We start from the raw sequence: 17,776 nt of genomic DNA on the forward strand, positions 1-17,776 counted from the left end.
CCGTTTTTGTCTGAGAACAGGAAATAAAGCGAACTCACCGATCACGTGCCCCTTACCCCATCTTAATTTAAAAACTGTCGGGTTCAAAGGCAGCTTACACTTTTCAAGGAAATCTTTATTAAGGGGTGGCGTAAAACAAGACCTAATAACAGATTTTATGTGGTTTTTATTACACGCACTAATAAGGTTTTAAAGTAATCCAAGGTATTGATAGGCTTAATTTCTCCCTACTAAAAGAATAGCGGGAAGTTATTTAGTAACTTATTGAATGGAAGTTTTTTTGGCGAAACATTGACACAAAATCAATTCTCTAAACACAATTCTCTTTCTTTAAAGGAGTTCATCCCGGAACCAATAGTATTCAATAATTGCTTCCTTTTGCATAGTGCTTTTCATACCAAAACACTTTACATATAGGAGGCAAATTACTTAATCCGTTAGCCACCCTGGCAAAGTGCAAGACCCATTCAGAGCCAGCAGCCAGGCTGTAACATAGCCATCGGCTGAAAAAATGTGCAATTATTACTGATTTACTTGAGGGCTCCTCCTACACCACAGAGCCACCAGTATCCATACTGGGAGAGTAGTTTTGAATTCAATTCCTGAGGGACCCGTTAGTTCCTTGACACAACAGCAGCATGGTTTTCCTGGGAAGTCTCCCATTCCAGTACCATTCCGGCCCTGCTTAGCTTCCTAAATCCAGCAAGCTCAGGACAAGCTCATCGCAACTCCCAGCCCTAATACTGTTGAAAATGAACAGATTTTGGCAAACCTTTGTACAGTTCATTTTTTTTAGATCTGTGGGTGATCTGTAAGACCCACAAGGATTTTTAAGGATTTTTTTTTCAAATTGAAATTGAAATGAAGCCAAATAATGTCAAGTCCAAGCACAAGTTCTGCTTCATGGAGAACACTGTAGACATTCAAGTCTCATTGATGCACTGTAAAAATGACATAACCGATTTAAGAGTTCAAAGAAGAGCAATATTGGACAATATAGGAAGATTGGACACAGGTTAAGGAACTGAATCTCTTCTGACATGGCCAGGGGAGATTATGAGGGCACACGATAATAATAATTGATTCCTTACACTGATATAGCACTTTTCTAGACACCACTCAAAGCACTTTACAGACTTCCCTCCACCACCAGTGTGCAGCCCCACCTGGATGATACTACAACAGCAGCCATAGTGCACACAGTACACTTACCACATACCAGCTCTCAGTGGGGAGGAGAACAGAGTGAGGAATCCAATTTATAGATGGGGATTATTAGGAGGCCATGATTGGTAAAGGCCAATGGGAAATTTGGCCAGGACGCCGGGGTTACACCCCTACTCTTTTCGCAAAACACCCTGGGATTTTTAATGACCACTGGGAGCCAGGATCTAATTTTTTACGTCTCATCTGAAGGACGGCGCTTTTTTACAGTATAGTGTCCCCGTCACTATACTGGGGCATTAGGACCCACACAGACCGCAGGGTGAGCGTCCCCTACTGGCCCCACTAACACCACTTCCAAACCTTAGTTTTTCCCAGGAGGTCTCCCATCCAGGTACTGACCAGGCTCACGCCTGCTGAGCTTCAGTGAGTCCCCAACTGTGAACTGCAGAATGACATGACTGCTGGTGTTGACGATGCAGTCAGAATCCTAAAAGCTCCTGGCCGAGTCAATCAATACCTCTGGGTTTGTGAGGGAGAGAGAATAGGAGGGGGTGGGTTTTCTGGAATAGGTAACCCAGCTGTGTTTTTGCAGTAGATTCCCTGGGCTCCCTTAAGGCACAGCTGGAAGGAGATAGTCAGGTCAGTGAGGTACCAACAGCCAAAACGAATACGATGGGTCTCTGTTGTTACTCACCTTCTGTTCTGACAATTTGTTTACTTCTTCTTTAATCTTCTTTTTTCTTTCCTCCCTCTTTCATTCTCCGCCTCAAATATGTCAAAGAAAAGTGATCAGAGCCCGCGAAACTCAGCAGAACGAAACACATTTGTTTCATAAAATAGTTTTATTTGGAAATAAATATACAGAAAGGCACAACGCATTGCACAGCTTGGTTGCTTTTTTTTTTGCATAGGGTACCTGTTGATATTACCCGTTAAGACAATGTTTTTGTTTTAATAAAGTCTAAAAAAAACAGCCAAAGATAAAAAATAAATAATATTAAAACATAGTATATTTCAAATCTTCAACAAAAGCACTGCTTTCTGACAGACAATGTCCTCTTAAGAGCTCTTAATGTCACTGTTGCTGTAGTGGGTTTGTTCATAAGTCATATTCCCCTAGAGTTCCAGTTATCACATGAAAAAGGCATAAACACTCTTAAATCACATAATGAAAAAGAGGCAGCACCTTTCTGCTTCTGCTCTCTTACTGGGCTCCTGTCTCAATCTGGTTTGGCTCTTTAGTCTCCTTTGTAAATTGGCAGGTGAGACTACTGTATGTGCCCATAGGATTGCCTGTGGACTGTCTGTGCAGTATATGCAGATAATCCTTTACATAGTAATCATCTTCCCAACTTGTACCAGCATAAGCATAAAGCAGACAAAACAACTTTATCAGATGAAGGTCAATCTCTGTTTGTCGTCTGTGAAATATTATTTCCGCCTGCTTTAGAGGTTTCCACAAGTTAACAGCTAAATTCCTATAATTTAACTCCAATAACGATGATTTGATCTACCTGTATCTTTACATTGCTGATTAACATTTCAATTTACTCCCAAACATAATACTGAATTTGGGAAAAACAAAGCACAACCTGAAGCTCTGAAAGGAGAATTAGGGTGAACCTGGACTTACAGAGAAAAGCTCCGATCAAAATTGAAAGCATGTCTCCCTCTGATGGACAGACGTAGTAACTGCAAGCACGCCTGAGAGTGTATTAGATAAGTGTATTAGACGCGGGCCGCCGCTGACAGATGCCGCTGACCATGTGTTGGAAAGATGGCGCATAGAAACCAAAATCATGCAAAACCAAACGAGAAATGGAGAGTAAATCACATTCATTTCCTGTCCAGCATCAAAGTGAGTGTCATTTTCCCTCATCAACTGTTATTTCACATAAATCCATCCATTTTCTAACAACTTCGTCCAATTCAGGGTCGCGGGGAGCTGGAGCCTATCCCAGCAAGCAATGGGCGCAAGGCAGGGTCCAGAAACATACACATTCTCACACCACGACTAATTTTCCCAGAGGGCAACTCATCTACCAGTATGTCTCCTGTATGCGGCGAGGAGGACATTGTGACCCATCTCCTGTGGTCCTGCCATTTCACTTAGGCTTTCTGGGTCCAGTTTGTGGACTGGTTAACAGGCCCTTTCCCCTCACCTTTCCCTGACCGCTGCCGTCATTATATACAGCATCTCTCCCGTCAAACTACCCCATTACGTGCTTGACAGGGTTTGGGCCATTGTGAACAGTGGAAAGGACGCCCTGTGGAAGGTGAGGAATATGGGGGTGTTCAAAGGCATCGAGGGTCCAGTCAAGGCAGCAGGTAGCCTGGCCCTGTCCATTATTAGAGACAACTATTACCCCACAGACCTGCGGAGAGTAGGGAAGGAGGAAGCAGAAAATCTGTGGAAAACAGAGGGCATAGGACTGAATCTCAAAAACCTATGATACTGATTATCATGTAAATGGAATTTGTCCTTTTTCTGGAAGTCACAGAAAACGACATGAACTAATGCACCTGAACAAAAGTAATTATTGTTATTTAACTGTTGCCTTTTTTTAACCTTAACGAGATGGGTTCATACAGTATATACAGTACTGTTTTAGGTGTGTGTATATATACACACACATGTAAAGTTTTCTATTTTCTGATCTCTGCATTTATTTGTGAAAAGAAAATAAAGTTCTTAATAAAACAACTACCAGTATGTCTTTGCACTGTGGGAAGAAACCCACATGAACACAGGGGACAACACACAAACACCACACAAACAGTGCCCCAGGTATGGAGTTGAACCCAGGGCTCCAGTGCTGTGAGGCACTGCTAACCACTGTGCCACCCTAACTCTTCACTTCACTCCCCTGTTCATTTATATTTACAGGGCTGTTCTCACAAGCACAACATAAACTCTATACTAAGGAGGTGGCTTATCAAAGAGCATGACTCAGCACAGTTATAGTACAGATGTAAAGACTGATTCCAGACTCCCAGTGATTCCAGAACTCATGTTTTTCCTGCAATTAAATTCCCTGAAAGTTATTAATGTGTGTAGCAGAAACTCTGTGCTGGATTCTCTCCGAACTCAGGCAGGCCATCGCCTCGAAGACGCAGTCAGGCCTAGCGTCTTTAGATCCTATCTATCAGAACAGGTGATCATTATAACCACCGAGCACGGGCTTTCAGCCATTTAAAAGCAATGATGCTGTTCACCCGGACACTGTGTCTGTCCTCTCAGCTTTTTCAAGTACCTCAAAGTCTAAACTTGTAGCCCTTTCAACATGAAATCACAAATATTCTTAGATCCTTATATTGTCAAACTTACATTACCAGTGTGACACTGCTACTTGGAATTCACACTGCAGACGTCTGGTTAAGAAGAATGTAACGCATACGACCGCCTTTGCAGGTTGTTCAAGCCGGCTTACCAGCGCGGTGACGTCACCGCCCTTCCCTGTGAATAGCAGGGACCCCAGCCACCGGGCTGACGCGAGATTTCCCTTTAGCTCAACTGGCTGGGTCCCCGTTGAGTGACGCCGGAGGCCCGGGTTCGAGTCCCCAGCGTTCGGGGGGACCAACCTGAGTTGACAGTGGCGAGGGAGCATACCCACGTGAACCCAAGAGCACTACAATAAGATGCTATTCAAGTCTCCAGTGCAGTCTCCTCTTACAGTTCAATAGTGAATGCAGCACGCAGGAGAGAGAGGGGACATGAGGAATTACACCCCCCCCCCCAACCCTGCTAATTCCAGCACTTTGAGTTAGGGCTGCTTCCATTTTTCACAGAAAAGTCTCTAAGTAGCTCTACTGCATGTGGGCACTTGCGGAGCTGTGACAAAATACAAAAAACACACACATATACAATTCAAGGTAAAAAAACAAAACGTAGGAGATTTCATAGAGCTGCACCCCTCCCTTGAAGAATGTCGACAGCATTCCCATTTTTCTCCCACTAATCCTTAAAGGGGAACTGCAGGCGCAATTTCTCATTAAACAAATAAATTCATTGACGGTATAGAAAAACGTTACAACTTTCGAATTAAGCCACAAAATCAGGAACTTGGTGAAAAGCACCGTAAGTCACCAAGTTGTCACCAACCCTTGGTCTCGCCACGGGAGAGAGCGAGAGTTCCCGGAAGCCGTGACGTGAAGCGGCCCTTCCTGCTCACTAGTCACTACATGCTCACTAATGTTCTGTGATGTACGAGCGAAGAAGTGCAAGTTGTGCAGCAGACATTTCACAGCAGAAGTGTTCCAGCGTGATCTGCGTGCAGAGTTAACAAGTAGCATTTGTCGTCAAAACCATCTCAAAATTGACAGCAATATTTCTACTGGATTAAAAGAGATGTATTCACAAGCCTGCTTGTTTACAATGTAAGAAGTCTGCGCGTCAAATTAGCGCATTATTTGTTGCCTCGTTCTCTAAGAACAAGGCGCTGCACACACCTGGAAATTTCGTCTATTTTGTGATGTAAATTGGAGGTTTTACACGGTACTGTGTACATTTTACTTTTAGTGTTTCAGGAAGTGCACTCATCATCACAGATTCTCTCTAACCCGGAAATATGAAAAATAGCTTTGCAGTTCCCCTGTGAAGATCAGACACAGCCGCTTGCACCTTCCCGTTGAACACAGATCAGAAATGAAGGTTCTGCGCCCCCGTTTTTGGAAACCACTCGAGAAGGCGGCAGGTGTGACTCAGTGAGACCCAGCGTGACCCTGCAGCCCCTTACGGTGAACGAGAAACAGCCCTTTCTTGACTGTCAGCTGACTGACACTCAGCTGTGGACACCAGTGTAACCTGGCCTCCTGTGGGCAGCCATCTTCACTCTTAGCCACACTGGTCTCACTGTGGGAGGGCTGGAGCACGGCTGGCAGTCTTTGTTCTTCTCAGCTTTTGTGGATGGTTTCATCCTGGAACCTAGAAGACAGACACAGACATATCAGCAATGGAGTGAAGAGTGGTAGCATGCAGGAAAAGAGAAGGCACGTCTTTACACAAAGGGTGCTGGGGGTGTGGAACAAGCAGCCCAGCCATATTGTTGAAGCTGATACCCTGACGTTCCTCAAGAAATGGCCAGACAAAATAATGGGATCAATTAACTACTAATGACCAAACAGGCTAGATGGACCGAAAGGTGTCCTCCAGTTTGTAACATGTTTTACATTCTTAAATGCACCCCCCCAACTCAGCTGGCACTGGAAAATGTTTTAGTAGCATTCTTTATCCAGGTGTTCTGGGGTTTTCAAAACGGGGTTCGAAGGCTCCCAAGGTATCTTCAATTCATGGGAAAAGTCCAAAGTTTTATAACCCATAATAAGCTGAGGCCCAGAGAACTACTCTCATGCTGTTTAGTAGTTATATTGTCATTAACTGCTCTACTTCAAGGGAGCTCAGAGTGGTTCTGTTTCACTATGTGTCACTGTAACATAAGACATTGTAAATTGCTGTAGACATTGACATCGCTGTAGAAAGCAAACTTAGTCTCAAATCCTTCTAAAACAGACTGGTGGATGAGACTGATCATAACTGCTCGGTGAGGTTACCTGACTTTCGGTCCCTGCCCAGCAGGTGGCAGCATTGAGATTTTGAGACACTGTTTAAGTCCCTCTGCTGAATTGACAGCTTTAGGCAATTGAGGTTTGTTTGTATTCTGCAGCTCCTGGAAGAACAAAAAAAAAGATGAGTGAAAAACAAGGACTCTTTAAGCTGAAAAAAGCCCCCACAGCGAGCAAGGTAATTATTTCAGAAATCCACCAAACCATTAATTTCCAAGATCCATATTACAGCAGTTCACAGTACGCAGCTCTCTTGCGTTAACTATGCCAAGTCAAGCCACTGTGACACCAGACAATTTATTAGAAGGCTATAAGGCCCTAGCAAGGCCATGTTTAGAACAGTGTTTAGTTTTTGTCGCCGCAGTTTTTGTGACAGAAAAAGATGTTGCTGCTCTGGAATCTGAAACTACAGGAAAACAACCAGAGCAAACTATTCCAGAGTTTGAAAGAATGCCCTGCATTGACAGGATGGAGGAACTGAGCCTCTTCAGTCTTGAGTAGAGCAAACTGAGAGTGTGTGACACAAGTATTAAAAATAATCACACACTGAACCCAGTAGGGCATCTTCAGAATGAAACCTATGGCACAAATGAGAAGATACTAATGCAAGCTATGTGGAAGTGCAGGCAAAAGTGAAAACGAGTGGCATGTCTTTACACAAAGGGTGGTGGGAGTAGGGAACAAGAAGCCCAGCCATATTGTCAAACCCAGTGCCCTGGCTTCTTTCAAAAACAGCTGGATTAGATCCTGGGATCAAATGGTAACTACCAAAGGAACTTAACGGGCCGATGGCCTTCCCTTGTTTGTAATCATTCTTTTGCCTCATCCTACCTGTTCCTGATTTACCACAGCATAGTTTGTCAGGACTTCGTTGTTTGTGAGCAACTTATTCTATATTCCTATTTCTTTGACTTCCATCTGCTTTTTTTAAAGCTCCAGTATTTTTTTTTCAGATTCTAACCAGTTGAGAAATTATTTTCTTCCTGAGTACCCTTGTACCCACTACTTTGCACAAACAGTGGTGGGAGCGTGTAAGAAGCCCCTCTCAGGCGCGGGCGGCTCGTACCTGGCCAAGCCGGGGCACAGGGCAGGGGGGCAGGGGGCGGCTGGGTGGGGGCCCATGTCTGGGGGGTGTCCTGGAGACGGCTGGGGGCACAGTGCTTGGGGGCGCTGGCAAGGAGACTCCTGGCTGCTGGGGGGGTTGCTGTCCCACGGAGGAGGGTACAGGTGGGGGCTTCACGGAGGGCCTTGTGATCGCTGACCTCTGTTTCAGGCTGGCCGGGCTACCAGTGGGGGTGACACCCTCCACAGGATAAGAACACAATCACAGTGTCAGTCCACAGCACACCAAAGCTTTCTGCTGGGCTTATTCAATGCACAGATGAATATAGGCACAGATTTCCAGCAGTGCTGCTATGCACTGTTCCATTGCCATGTAATAAGTCAGTATAACTATGAGTAATTACTCTCTTAATCACATGACTGAGAGCCTACTGTTCTAATAATGAGCACACAGGAGAAGGACAGGGGAAAGCTCAGCCCTGATCCAGCTCTCAGGCTGGATGCTGTAGGGCGCAGGGGCTGTGCGGTCCTGAATCGCACCCTTTTCATGCGCTGCCTCAGAGATGGAAGGGCTATGTGTTAAACAGCCCCCCCCCCCATGACAGCGGGAAGGATTTTCCCACTGTACACCACTAGAAGGCCCTCTAGCTGTTATCTCTCTCTTTCTCTCTCTCTAACCAGTTTCGCGTGAGAATGCATATCAGTACCCCCTGGGTCTTCACTAGAAACCCTATATAACATTCTCATGCGATCTCCCTGTGTTCGCATCAGCTGCAAGACAGGGGACGTCCAGCTCGAATTCCTGAAACGTTTTCTATCCTCGCGTAGATTCTCACAAACGCGTCAATCTGTGAGGGCTGAGAGAACGCCTCTCTGTGACGACACGTCGGCTCTCTACCTCTACCAGAGCTATCGGCCCTCCGCCGGAGAAAAAGGCAGCCCACCCTGTTACACCCCACAGACAAGAACTGACCCCCCCCTACCAAGTGCCCGGGGTCTTGGGGCTTCAGCTGGAACGTGGGGTTGGCGTGGCCGTTGGCGGCAGCCTTCCCATTGGAGGAAGGGGCACAGCTGCAAGGACAGAGAAATACCAGCACCATCAGAGCCATTCCGGGCCTACATGGGCCTACATGGGCTCCATGGCTGTATCAGCATCAAAGAAAGGGCAACAACTGCAACACCGTTTTTATATAAAATGGACACAGCAACTTGTAATTTATATTACAGTATAGATACAATTTCCAGGTAAACCTCTGGTGAGCTGAAGCAGCCCTGTTACATTGTAAACAAGCAGGCTTGTGAATCCATCTCTTTTAATCCAACAGAAATATTGCTCTCGACTCAAAGACGGTTTTGCCAGTAAATGGAACATTTCTGTGGTGAAACGACCGCTGCACAACCTGTACTTATTCGCTCGTACATCGTATTACACCAGTGATTACAGTGACTAGTGAGCAGGAAGGGTCGAACGACGTCACAATTCGTATGAAGTCTCGACCTCGCCAGTGGTGAGACCAGGGGTTTGCGACAACATGGCGACTTACAGAACTTTCACAAAGTTCCTGCTTTTGTGCTTAATTTGGCATATGTAAAATTGTGCGAAAACTGTCAATGAATTTATTTATTGATTTTATCACTGAGATTTACTAACCAGTCTGAGAAGTTAGGACTGCTGTTCCCCTTTAACCATAAAACCATTTGCCATGGAATTGTGATTCTGCATAAAGGAAAAACACTGAATGAAAAGAGCTGAATCATGACTTTTACTTAGCCATACAATTGGCTATACATAATAGTAGACTTCAGTGTCTGATTTAAAGGATCATCTCTACAAAGATGCCCCTCCTGCTGGTCAGTCTGTGTTTGCGACAGGTCTTTCTCAGTGCATGATGAAGAATGATGATGTCACCTGGTTTGCGGTGCTTCCAGCGGGGGGGCGGGGCCCTTCTTCAGGGGGTGGAGCCTGTGTTTGTAGCAGCACCACAGCCCGACAGCAGCCAATCCTGCGGCCAGGAGCAGGGGGAGGAGCACCAGCACAGGAAGCAGGCTGCCTACAGACACACACAGCATACAGATGTCGGCTCTCACATGGCTTGACCTATTTCTCCGCAGAATATTTGGAATATTCAGAATATGTGAATTTCCACATAATCCTATTGTCTCCAATTATTAATTCCAAGAAAGCCAATTCTGATGAGAAAGCTGTACTGGCAAATTCTATCAGCACTTCCCAGATTGCACAGAAAAATAAAATGACTAAAACACCAGATCATGTTTCACTACTAAGCTAATTTCTGCAGCTGAAAAATATCATTTAAATCAAATCAGTAACACTGGGCTTGATTTTATTCTGCAGCAAAATGCAAATTATAAAAAAAAACGTACACCTCTCAGATACTGTACATGTACAAGCACCTTCATTTATTGGTCGTTGTTCCACTGCCTGTTAAACATCATTTGATCCCTGACTGCTGACACCGAACAAGTCTTCCTTACTGTGCGTGGTGATCGATCCGCTGTCCAGGCTGCCTCCGGTGCCCTTCCGGTCACAGAACGGGGGCGCCCAGCCTGCGTCGCAGTGGCAGTTGTGATTGTTGTTACACAACTGAGCAGAAAGACACGAGAAGCGGTCAGCAAGACCCCAGCACCGACTCCTTTTGTTAACCACTATTTTAAGCCATCCGACGTTTTCCAAGGACAGAACTAAGCTGTCACACGGTTTGCGCCGAAGGTCTCGGCTTTCCTCCAGGAACCCTGATCCCACAGGCGGACCCGCTGATCAGCCTGCTACCACCCGCTGTGGAAGAAGATCTGTCCCACCTGCGCACATTCAGCTCGGGGCTAAGAGCCACCCGTGCACTGATCAGACGCTCGGGCATAGTTACGAGCTTGAGCTTACCTCACCTCTGTGCTTCGACCGTGTTTGCTTGACCTGCAATTCTGGGATTTCCCTGCTCTGCTTCTTGTGCTTCCCTGGCCTTGAACTTACATGCACATTTCCGATTTTTGCCTACAATTCTCCCTGCGGTGCTTTTGCCTGTGTCCTCCAGTTTCGACACGTCACCCGCCTCCGGATTTCAACTCTGGGCTGTGTTTTGCTTTCGCCTTTTTCTCATTGCATTACTGTCCCTCACCTGCTGCTGTGTGCTTCTTGCCTGGCCGACCACATACCCTCGCCTGTATCTGGATCCGGCCGTAATCGCTATTTCTTGTTGGAAATACTTATTTACATAAGCAATAAAACACAATTGTCTTTTTTGTGTGATCCCAACACAGATGCGCTCTTCCTGCTAAAAGGCCTGTTAATATTAAGGTCTTTTTATTTCGTGTATTTATTGTCGTACAGTACAGCTGTTGTGATTTTCTTCTGTCTACACGATCTGCAGGCTGTGACTGTATGCAATCCAACTGGAGTGGTACAGCGGGCAGTATGCTTACCCCATGCCCATTGCACTTGGCCCTGCAGTTATCTGCCTGCAGGAAGGAGGAATTCCGACACTGCCCCTCGAAGCAGATCTGTTGCAGAAAACAGGAAAACACAGCTTCACCTGCTGTTTGACCGAAATTAGTCCCAGAAGCCCCTGCTTCTCCTTCAGCTCCATTCTATGTGTAAGATCAGCTCTGTCAGCCACACTGTCTGAACCCTTGTAAAAACCTTCTGGACTGATTTTCAAACTTATATTAAAAAAGAGGCTAATATTGATATAATTTGTAAAGAAACAGACTATCTTAAACTTCAATCCCACTGGAAATAATCCGAAAAAATCGTTTGTAATTGACTTAATTATTATACTGGCACGTTATTATATACATGAAGTGAAATGGTCTGGGAAAACATTTTAAAATAGATGTAACAGAGTATTTACAGTCTATTTCGAAACATAAAAACACGACAGCTGCGCGGACCTTATTTTTATTTACTCCGTTTAAACTTTTTTCATAATGTGTATTTGTATTGTAATATGTACCCCTGACTATGTTAGTGATGTGTTATATGTACTCTTGTCTGTATTGTATTTTCTTCTGTTGTTCAAATAAAAAGTAAAAAAAAACACTGTAACCCGATACAGGACACTGGCTGAACTAAGCTACTGGAGCTCCCTCTGCCGGCCAGTGGTGTCCAATATTCTAACTTTGCTTATAAAACTGGTTGTTCACACTTCAAGAGGCAACGTTACAAATGCGAGGCTGCAGGCACATAGCCACAGTGATGCCAGGGTTGACAACGGCACTAAATTCAAAGCTCCTGCTTTTTCAAATTAAAAAAAACACAGTTAGGCTGCGATGAATCCCACACATCCTCTCTTCCATTTCAAAGGTCGGGAATTTGCCTGTCCTCTCTCCACGGGAAGCACTGCCAACTTCGCCGAGAAACTGTTCACAGATAAACACAAACACAAACAAATTCCCTGTCGGTCCTCACCTCCCGCTCTCCACACTTGGTCCCCGTCATCACCAGCCCTGGGTCCAGTGTGTCCCCCACACTTTCGTCCCCCTGACCCATCGGGTACACGTGTGTCCCCCGACACTTGAACTGACGCCCATTTAAGGTGATGGTGGTGTCTATCGAAACAGCGTTGGTCTCCAGAGGCTTCGCGGCTGAACTCTGGCACTGGATTTTCCCACACTTGGCATGCCTTGCAAAGACAACTCCAATAAATCATTCTGGCCGACTGTGCGGTCGACAGCTTGGGCCGGGGAACACCAGAGGAGTTCGTACAGAATCAAGGTTAAGTTTTCACAACACCATACTGCAGCAACGTCTCGCTTAAATCTGCTTCTAGGAACGCTCTTCATCCTGGATAATGTTTTAATTATTCCAAACCCACCTGTGTCAAAGCAGGATGCCAGTAATAATAATAATTGATAATTGCTTACACTTATATAGTGCTTTTTCTGGACACTCCATTCAAAGCACTTTACAGGTAATGGGGACTCCCCTCCACCACCACCAGTGTGGAGCCCCCACCTGGATGATGCAACGGCAGCCATAGTGCGCCAGAACGCTCACCACACATCAGCTCTCAGTGGGGAGGAGAGCAGAGTAATGAAGCCAATTCATAGAGGGGGATTATTAGGAGGCCATGATTGGTAAGAGCCAATGGGAAATTTGGCCAGGACGCCGGGGTTACACCCCTACTCTTTTCAAGAAATACCCTTGGATTTTTAATGACCACAGAGAGTCAGGACCTCGGTTTTATGTCTCATCCGAAGGACAGCGCCTGTTTACCAGTTTCTCTGGTTGTGATCTGCATACAGGCCAGATGAAAGCACCTGGAGCTCACTCAGTGCAGGATGGTGGTGGGCATCCTGCTGGTTTGTTTCTGGTGCGAAAGGCAAAACGCAAGCAGAGACAACGTGCGCGCTCCCAGCCAATCAGAGCGCGGCATGACGCTTGTGAACGGCACGGCCGGCTCCATTCATAATCGCTCATCAGAAAGAAGGCACCACCCCCCCTCCCCTCCCTCCTCGGCCTCCCAGCGCTGCCAGACTGGAGGAGAGAGGCCAGGCTGCGGTTCGTCCAGCTCCTGCTGCAGGCACGGGTGTGGAGCCAAGGTCCAGGAACTTCTCCTGTAACTGTGATTTCAAATTAAACACCTCTCTGTGTGAAATGGATTTTTAATCATATTCTGAGGTGTGAACAAAGGTCACACCATCGATCCCCCATCATGCTTGAACAGCCTGATGATGATGATGATGATGATCACTCTTTGGAATGCATCCTCAGTGCTAAGTGAGACGTTGCTGTATAACAATGTATCTATCAGGTTTATGGAGGAAAATGAGTCTTATGAGTCTGCGGTTATGGTAAGTTCACACCCTGAGTCTCTGAACTTATTATCATTAGAACTGGGACTGGGTAACCTGAAAATAGCGACTAAAGGCTTGGTAATAGCTGCAGACAACACCAGTGAAGTCCATTCAGCTTACGAAGAGCTCATGGGGAATGGAACCTAGAGGGCGCCTGTGGTCCTCCATACCTACTGTACGTGCAAGGCAGAGGGCTCAGGCCCTGTGGGAAGGGATACCCGGCCTGACCGTAGCGGAGCTGATCTCTGGGCCTCACCTGCTCTCACACCTCCTGTACTTCCCCATCAGGTCCTTCCCACAGTTCCCATACTGGTCTCCCGCTATGTTCACCTTCTCGAAGCAGGGATCTGGGGCGGGCCGGGCACCTGAGGGCAGACGGCACTCTTCACCGCGCGGCCGAAAAGAATGCGCCTGGCTGTATTTAGAAGGCAGACAACTATCCACGTCCAGAGCTAGGGTTCGAGCAGAGGGCCAACCCTGAAATTTCTGCCCGGCACCCGCAATAATGTGCTAAAATGCTGAAAATCACAACAATCCATCCAGCTTGATCCAACCGTTTTGACGCTACCAAATACCAAACCCCTGGCATTAAGCCTGGACAGCGGGAGAGCAGCGTGTTTAAGCTGCTGGGCGTTCGTTGTCACCTGCTTAAAAAGGACACAGCGCCTGCACGACAGCAGGCGGGAGAAAGACAGGACGACTGGAATGGGATCCCTGCACCACTCACCCGGCCCCCAGAGTAACAGGCACTGCTGCTCCAGGGTCAGGCACATGCCAGTGTAGCAGTAGGCCCGGCCCCCCTCACAGGACGTCCCGTCCATCAGGTAGAAGTTGGCGGGACAGAATTCCGATGTCCCGTCACAGTACTCTGGGAGATCACACTGACCAGAGGGCTCCCGACACAGAACCCCTGGACTCTTCAGCTGGAGACACAAAAAGGTAGGGATCATGGTGGGGGGGGGGGGGGAGAGGAGAAAAAGAAAGATTTTTTATGTTTGTCGTGAACCCGCCGTCCTGCATCAGCACCACACTCTTCCTCAAAACAACAAACCGCAGCTCAACACAACACTCGCACCCCACAGCGGAACAAGAGCTAGAGACAAACTCACACAGAGACACAGCCCCAGCCCACGGCACTCACAGCACAGGACACTCAGCACGGGACACTTCAGAGTTAGAGGAAGAACAGCACCTTGCAGTTGTGACAGCAGACCCCGTGGGCACACTCTGCCCCCGCCCGCAGGGTGCAGTTATTGGCGTTACAACAGGGGCTGGAGCACTCCTGCACGCCAGGACAGAGGGGGAGAGAGAGAGACGGCCAGCAGGTTAGAATGGAGTTTCACAATTTTCTTCTCCGAGCCACTAACGAAGCTCTGAAGTCCTGAGCTCACTCCATTGGATCAGAACACTGGGAGGCTTTCCTAGCAGCTCAACCAGAAAAGACACCCAATGGGAGTTGAGCTATATGATCACAAGACAAACGATCAAGGTTCAAGTCTTGGTGATATGACTGAGTGTGCCTGCGATTCCCCAAGCACTTGGACAGAACTGGCTCAGCACTGCTGGCGGAGGGCTGAGATCACTCAGCCATGGTCCTCCCAGCGCTCTGGGCCCTTCCCAGGATCCTGCAGGCCTGCAGTCACGTCATTGTCAGATGTGATGCTCCAGCAGGGCGCTGTGAACTTTGCACGGTACCCAACCGTTCAGCATAACTAGTGGCTATGCAAGGTGAGCACATCAAACGAGCAAGACTGTTCACCTCCTTCATCCTCAGGATTGCTGGCCGGAGGAACAGAGCCCAAAAACAATTCCAGATTGGAAGGTTATACAAGAAAAAACTCCAATATTAAAAACAGAACATTGCACATTTTAAAAATGGATGTCATTTCTCCAGATCTTTAAACATGACGAGCCATTAATTCATTGATTGGTTACTGATTGATCACCTGACTGATTGATCAATCGATTGATTGGTTGGTTTGGTTGATTGATTGGTGGTTGGTTGATCAATCCGATTATTTATTGGTTGGTTGATTAACAGGTGGATCTATTGATTGATTGATTGGTTAGTTTATTGATCGGTCAGTTGATTGACTGGTTCGTTGATTGATGGACTGGTGGATCTATTGACTGACTGATTGATTGATTGACTGGTTGAGTGACAGATGTAACTGGGTGGCTCCTCTGCAATCTTTCTCACTTCCCTACCTTCCAAACGGATGGCTGCTCTTACCTCCTCCTCCCCACAGTCGCACTCCTCCCCCTCCTCCAAGTACCCGTTTCCACAGCGACGGCCTCCATACATGGCATCTGTGTTGGGGGGGTTGAAGAGGCACTTCCCGCCGCCCGAGCCCAGGTACCTCTCCAGCTCCTTCTCGTTGCACCGGTTAAAGACTCGTGGGAAAGGGTGACTGCGCAGGAGAACACCTGTGAGTCCCAGTCGCCGGCCCTCGCGCAGCGTGCTCCTGTCTTTACAGCTGCATGACAGCTGCTTTTCAAAGTGACTCTTGGAGAATGAGTTCACAAGCGTCAGCGCTTGACATTTTCACTGTGCGCCAAATGCCACAGTAGAACGCTAGCCTTTTGAACAGTGAAAGGGTTGAGCTCGTTTCCAAACACGCGAGCACCGAGCCAATGTGAAATGCCCTCGTCATGGTTTCAAACTAAGCCGCACAGCCTGGATCCATAAGCACTACTTATTTTTCAGATGGCGATCCAGTTTGAGATGCGTCTCCCGCCATGACCTAATTAAGTGATTCAAGGCAGCTTTAATGTTACAGAAAATCCACGCGCACAAGAGACAGACAGCTGTCTCTGGAAATGGAGAAAACCCCGTACTTAAGCCAGGAGAGTCATTAGCTGGTATGAACGCCAACGTAAAACAAGAAACTTTAAAAGGAGAGCGTTCTGTCATGGCGTTTGTGGTCAGCGAAAAAGCCTACGTCTAACTGACACACAGCAATCTGTAAAGGAAGAAAACAAGGGACAATATGGGTGACAGAGAGGCAGACAAGCAAGGCAGGTGTCTGACACCCAACACACCGGGTGGCCGGTCGCTGGCACCCACCCTGTCGCCGAGGCCATGATGCAGCCTCCATCTTCCGGCCGGGCCAGGCAGCACCCCGAGATGTCGTGGCTCATCCCGAAATTGTGTCCCATCTCGTGGGCCATGGTGGCAGCCACTCCGATGGCAATGTGGGAGTGATCCTGCACCGAGAGGGAAATATCCGTCAGTCCGACACAGAAGAGCGTCGTTCGACGCTGCAGAACACCAGACGAATGGCATCTGGCTTCAGGCCACCCATCCATCCATTTTCTAACCGTTTCTTCCAATTCGGGGTCACGGGGGAGCAGGAGCCAATCCCAGCAAGCACTGGAGCCAAGTTAGGGTACAAACTCGACGGGATTCCAGTCCATCGCAGGGCAGACAGACAAAAACACTCTCTCGCACCAGGGCCAGTTGCCCACAAGCCAATTCACCTGCCGGCACACTTTTGGACTGTGGGAGGAAACGGAAGCACCTGAGGGAAACCCATGCGAACATGGTGGGAACATGCAAACTCCACACAGATAGCACCCCAGGTCCAAAGCTGAACCCAGAGCCCTAGCGCTGTGAAGGAGCCACCGTGCCACCCAGGGGGACTCGTTGTCTTATGATTGACCAGGACAGAGACCCCGCGTGACCGGGATGCAGAGAAACACAGAACAGCTGGAGTGCTGAGCTCTTTCGTTCTGACCACGAGGGAAAGAGACACAGGACAGTCAGAAGCAGCTCCTCGCCTCTGCCTGCTGCTGGGCGGCCTAACAGCACGGGCACAGCTCTTACCGAGTTCACCCCCCCCGACTGGTACTCGGAGCACATGGCCTTGAGGGGCGCCAGGCCGATGGTGGACCCCTGGAAAGGGACTCCCCTGGAAACAGAGCAACAAACACAAGGCATCATGAAGGGCAAGGAGTGTGCACAGGAAAACATCCAGCGTCCCTCTCCTTGTCCAGTGCCCGAACTTAAACCTCATCACCCAGGGTACCTCGTTGTTCGGGTTGTCTTTTCATTTCTTATTACACCCGTACCTCATTTTATGAATGTTCTTTTTATGAAACGTGAACTGTTACGCACATTTAGGGGAAAAAAACCGAAAGCCAACTTCAAAATGACGAAGAAGTGATACGAAGA

At 47.5% G+C, this 17,776-nt stretch overlaps 1 protein-coding gene across 1 annotated transcript in view; it reads right to left on the reverse strand.

Annotated features, from left to right (window-relative positions):
• Nucleotides 1-6,060: 6,060 nt before the first annotated feature.
• The window catches only part of adam19b (ADAM metallopeptidase domain 19b), a 39,060-nt gene continuing 27,344 nt past the window's right edge, over nt 6,061-17,776 (reverse strand). The window contains exons 10-23 of the mRNA XM_088933422.1: nt 17,429-17,513; nt 16,670-16,809; nt 15,836-16,013; nt 14,795-14,884; nt 14,330-14,525; nt 13,859-13,967; nt 12,215-12,428; nt 11,230-11,307; nt 10,288-10,396; nt 9,701-9,842; nt 8,775-8,862; nt 7,796-8,032; nt 6,718-6,833; nt 6,061-6,091 (exon numbers count right to left, since the gene is read on the reverse strand). Coding sequence (XP_088789548.1) covers nt 6,061-6,091; nt 6,718-6,833; nt 7,796-8,032; nt 8,775-8,862; nt 9,701-9,842; nt 10,288-10,396; nt 11,230-11,307; nt 12,215-12,428; nt 13,859-13,967; nt 14,330-14,525; nt 14,795-14,884; nt 15,836-16,013; nt 16,670-16,809; nt 17,429-17,513 — 1,813 coding nt within the window. The remainder of the gene's footprint in view (nt 6,092-6,717; nt 6,834-7,795; nt 8,033-8,774; nt 8,863-9,700; nt 9,843-10,287; nt 10,397-11,229; nt 11,308-12,214; nt 12,429-13,858; nt 13,968-14,329; nt 14,526-14,794; nt 14,885-15,835; nt 16,014-16,669; nt 16,810-17,428; nt 17,514-17,776) is intronic.

Source organism: Atractosteus spatula, chromosome 14 (genome assembly GCF_055471065.1).
Source record: "Atractosteus spatula isolate fAtrSpa1 chromosome 14, fAtrSpa1.hap1, whole genome shotgun sequence".
Lineage (NCBI taxonomy): Eukaryota > Metazoa > Chordata > Actinopteri > Semionotiformes > Lepisosteidae > Atractosteus > Atractosteus spatula.